The sequence below is a fragment of the Nicotiana sylvestris genome, chromosome 9, assembly GCF_000393655.2.
Source record: "Nicotiana sylvestris chromosome 9, ASM39365v2, whole genome shotgun sequence".
In the NCBI taxonomy this organism is placed as follows: Eukaryota; Viridiplantae; Streptophyta; class Magnoliopsida; order Solanales; family Solanaceae; genus Nicotiana; species Nicotiana sylvestris.
In genome coordinates, this window is record NC_091065.1 from 190,347,703 (window position 1) to 190,352,635 (window position 4,933).

Consider the following 4,933-nt stretch of genomic DNA (forward strand, 5'->3'; position numbering starts at 1 on the left):
TAATTTGATAAATTCTAGACATTACTTCAGGAATAAATTGATATATGTTTTACTCATGTAAGTAATATAGTCTTTGGTCAATCTTAACTTTCTGTTCATCCTTTCCCTGTCTTCTGGTTTTGTTTAAGGGCAGTTTGGTGTACGAAGTATTCCGTAGAAAAATGGGTAATCCAGGGGAGTGTAATGTAGGTAGCTTATCCTGAGATTCCATGGATCGAACCCGTGGCATATTCACACGGAGACCACATGTGATTGTCTATATATGTGTTAAAAAAATTATTAAATAAATATAAATAATTAATTTCAAACCCAATACATTAAATTAATTGTTATAGAATACTACATCTAATCCATAAAATTTAAATTCTAAATCCGCCTCCGAACGCAGGCCTAACGCATCATCTCTGGTTCAAAGAACGGAGGCACAGTGACTGCTTGGCTTCTCCAATTCTCCACATTTGCTTTCCAACCTGTAACTCAATCGTCAAAACAAAAAACATTTTCTATTAAAATCAATCGTCTTTGATCCACAAATACTGGAAAGTGAAACAATATAAAGATAAACCAAAAAATTGTCCTAAATTTACGCTTAAATGACATTATATATTGTTGTTATATCTTTTCTGCTTCCTTTTTTTCCTTTTTTTAGCCGAATGTCTATCGAAATAACCTCTCTATCTTCACCAGATAAGGACAAGACCTGTATACATATTATCGTCCTCAAATCCTACTTGTGAGGTTACACAAGGTTTGATATTATTGTTGTTCTTGTTCTTTCTATTATTGTTGTCTTAAAGATAACATACATACTTAAGATAAAATTATCGTCAATTTACACTTAAATGACATTATATTTAGAGAAAAGAGTTAAATTTACTCCTCTACCTATAAATATTGTCTATATTTATCCTCTATTATATTATTCGATCAAATTTATCTTTATCATTATATTATCCGGCCAAATTTACCCTTTCTTTCTTACCTTCTTTCTTTCTTTCTATTGTTGTTGTGTTAATACTTAACATAACACACAGAGAATGTTGACGGTTTAATCCTTATTTGGTTTCTTTTCTTCTTTTTTTTCATTATGTACTACGGCAGTCCGGTGCACTAAGCTTCCGCCATGTGCGAGGTCCGGGGAAGAGTCGTACCACAAGGGTCTATTGTACGCAGCGTTACCCTACATTTCTGCAAGAGACTGTTTCTACGGCTCGAACTCGTGACCTCCTGATCACATGGCAACAACTTTATCAGTTACGCCAAAGCTCACCTTCATTAAATTTTATGTACTGACGGTATAAAAATATTTACACAGTCAAGTCATTCGTAAGGTAATTATTACCAATGGCAGGATCAGCTCCATGGAGTTTGAGTTCTCTATGTTCTTGACAAAGTGCACAAAAACAGCAGCAGGTATGTACAATGTTATCTTTACATGTTTCCTTTGGCAAACCTAACAGTTTTCGTAGTCTCGATCTGTATAGAAATCCATAACCAGGTTGACACCCTATTGAGCACAGCAAATAGTAGATTGTGGTTGCTGCTATACAAGCTGAAAAAATAAAAGAAGAATTAATCAAAATAGACGATCATTCTATCGCTTAAACTAAAAATGCCGATGGATGTATAATAAATATATAATTTATGTACAATATGTATATACTTAGATATAATAATCTATAATTTATATATATTGACTAGAAAATAAATTAAACAGTGAATCCAACCGATTCTTTACTGAAAGATCCCAAAAAGAATGACATAATAAAATAGGGAGAAATTCAAAAATAGTCAGATTTACAAGTGGTCATTCAACAATAGTCACAGTTTCAAAAGTTATCGAAATTTAGCCACCTTTCAGGTAAAGATAAATCTGAAAGAAAACATTGTTCAAAATCCGGAAAATACTCCAGCATAATACTGGAATTACAGCATAATATGCTGAAGTTTGAAGTTCCATTATACTTTGTTGGAACTCCAGTATAATATACTGGAGCCAGCAAAGTATATCGGTCCAGCATAATATGTTGGAAGTTCATACACAGGTGCACCGAATTCCAGTATATTATGCTGGATCGGTCTCTGTTGCAGCAAAATAGTAGCTATTTTTCAATGACTTGGCAAACGCTGACTATTTTTGAATAACCAGTCCGAAAACTGGCCAGCCCGTACTGTTTTAACAATAAAATAAAGAGATTAACATGATTCCGAGAGGATAAAATAAAAGAGAAACACTTGCATGTCACGTTATGTTTACCCTATTTCTACTTCAAAATTTGAGGATATTTAAATTATGATCAGTGTAATCTTTTTTATACTATCATGTCTTCTTTTTATGTTGTTAATAACTTATTTTATTTTCAAACAAGTCTCACATTGTAAGAAGACTTACCTATATATATTTTTTGAATGACCTGATAATGTTTTTTATTTTATTTTACAGTGACGATGTATATATGCACCACAACATTGCTCTCAACTTTATGGTAAGTTTCCATGGATTAAAAACATCAAAATCACTAACCAAAAAAAAAAGTTTAACAAAGAAATTAAGGAAGATATTATAAGCTTACATGTTTGTCCTTTTGATATAATCTCAGCATTCTCCCCCATAGTGATGCAAGGGAAAAAACAAGTAGCCACACCTTCAAAGAATCAAGAAAATTATCAAGATTTTAGCAAATACTATTGTTTTATTAAAGCGAAATTAAGGAATTAACCTAAATAATTGCTCATCCAATTACTTATAATAAATAAATAAATAATCAGTAAATGTATAACAACAACAACAATAACAATAGCAAACTCAGTATAATCCCACAAAGTAGGGTCTGGAAGTTGGGTAAAGTATGCACAGACCTTATTCCTACCTTGTGAAGGTAGAGAGGTTATTTCCGATAGACCCCCGACTCAAGATAAACGTAAAAGAAGCAGACATAACGCGTAGTAACATCAATAAGATAAGGTGGTAGGGAGACATGACAACAACAACAACAACAACAACAACAACAACAACAACAACAACAACAACAACAACAACAACAACAACAACAACAACAACAACAACAACAACAACAACAACAACAACCCAGTATAATCCCACTTAGTGGGGTCTGGGGAGGGTAGTGTGTACGCAGATCTTACCCCTACCCTAGGGTAGAGAGACTGTTTCCAAATAGACCCCCGACATCCTTCCCTCCAAGAACTTCCCACCTTGCTCTTAGGAAGACTCGAACTCACAACCTCTCGGTTGGAAGTGGGGGTTGCTTACCATCAGAGCAACCCCTCTTGGTAGGGAGACATGATGATAGAATAATCAGAGCGAAAGCATCAACATGTGTATAATCGATATATAATCAATTATACCGATTAGAAAAAAAATAGTGAATTCAACTGGCTATTTGTGTAAAGATCGCTAATGAATTTGCAATAATGAAGCACAAAATGTAAAAACTATACAGTTGATGGGATCATCTAAGCAATCACAAAGTCCACTTGACCATTGATCCTCTGTTGAATTTGCTGTTGATGGCATTTTGTAGAACAAATAAAATGAAGGAATTGAAAGGATATTAAGAGGTTAATTTCAAATTATTATTTAGAAATGTTAGATTTTTTTGGTTGGTATATATCTTGTTTTTATATTAAGATAAAGAAAGTTTAGGTCAAGATTTAATGGCCTAGATCTATGCTACATTTCTTCCCATCTACTCGTATAGCTTAACCAAACCATGGACTCTACTAGTAACTAATTATTTAAATGAAATCAAAGCGTGTTAGACAATATACTTGTCTCTAGTAAGGACTTCAAATTTTTTTATATTCAGAAATAATTTAGTTTTAAATTTTTTTTCATTAATGAAATAATTTGGAATCACCAAATTATCTAAAATTTGTTTTAGACTATATATTTCAAAAATTATTCTTATTTTTAAACTTTGTACCAAATAAAACAACATCACATAAGTTGGATTGAAGGAAATACTTCGTTCTTAAGCATTAGTGTTTTAAGAGGCGTGAGCATAAGGCGAAATATTTTACATATGCCTCAGCGAGACGTAAGCCCCATGAGTATTTAATTTTTTTTAATATTTCATAAAATAATATAATTACAGAAAATATTTTTAAATAGGTAAAATTACAGAAAATGCTACTTCAGCCCCGTATGCTGAAGTTACGCAAAAAAGAGAGTATTCTTGCAATTTTTTTTTTGCAAAGCGGGCACAAGTTAAAATGTGATCCAAAAAGCGAGTATAGATGCAAATGCCCCTACAAAAACTCGTCTCAACGCTCGGGCGTACACTCCAAATTGCTAGGCGCACGCCTCTTGAGACTTCCCCACCACCACCACCATCGCTTCAGGGTATTTTTGGTGCGCATAACCTCAGGGCTCGCCCGAAAACACCTTTTAAAATACCGTTGAGCATTCACTTCTCCTCGACTTAAACACATCATTAAGTCCAATCAAATAATATCACATAAATTCGGACGAAAGAAAAGTACTCCATTCATTCAATGATGCCGCCAAGTAGGCATAGGTGCATTAGATGTTGCGATAGCTCTAGAGAAGTAAAGGGTGGGGAAAATTACTAGGGCTAGAAAAAGTAGGGTAGGGTTATACGTTTTGATAATTTTAACTTATTTGTAGGAAACACAACTAAAATTATTTTCAATCTACTCTTAATGAATGAAATGGGAATTATCTAGCTTACCTTATTGATGATTTGTCTTATTTTGGTTGAATAATATTCATTGATTAATTTATATACTTTTATTGTTAGTTTCAAATTAATTTCAAATTAAAAAATAGTCTTTGAATCACTACACTATGATATAGGTAGTCTAAACTTGTTTAAGCTACGAGTTAAGATGGAACTATCCCCTTCCTTCCCTCCAACTCTTAAAACATTTGCATCCTCCGAACAGAGGCGGA

General features: G+C 33.2%; 1 protein-coding gene across 2 annotated transcripts; it reads right to left on the reverse strand.

The window, feature by feature from the left end:
• Positions 1–263: 263 nt before the first annotated feature.
• Positions 264–3,623, reverse strand: LOC104213784 (cell number regulator 2-like). Of its 2 annotated transcripts, XR_011402411.1 has the most exons (5): positions 3,460–3,611; positions 2,574–2,645; positions 1,343–1,552; positions 1,152–1,227; positions 264–470 (listed from the first exon to the last, which is right to left on the reverse strand). XR_011402411.1 is itself a non-coding variant. In XM_009763325.2 (4 exons), exons 1-4 carry the CDS (start codon positions 3,533–3,535, stop codon positions 391–393), a joined length of 438 nt encoding a protein of 145 aa, XP_009761627.1. In that variant the 5' UTR covers positions 3,536–3,623; the 3' UTR covers positions 264–390. The 2 variants fall into 2 exon arrangements, 1 of the variants encoding a protein (XP_009761627.1); XM_009763325.2 differs by lacking the exon at positions 1,152–1,227 and having other exon boundaries at positions 3,460–3,623.
• Between the last annotated feature and the right edge of the window lie 1,310 nt (positions 3,624–4,933).

Bases quoted from the DNA above. Each gene is read 5' to 3' on its own strand.
- LOC104213784 (XM_009763325.2), bottom strand. From the start codon at position 3,535: ATGCCATCAACAGCAAATTCAACAGAGGATCAATGGTCAAGTGGACTT. The intron at 2,646-3,459 runs GTATAGTTTTTA...GATTCTTTGAAG, and splicing joins CTTAGATGATCCCATCAACT to GTGTGGCTACTTGTTTTTTC. The intron at 1,553-2,573 runs GTAAGCTTATAA...TTATTTTTTCAG, and splicing joins TATATCAAAAGGACAAACAT to CTTGTATAGCAGCAACCACA.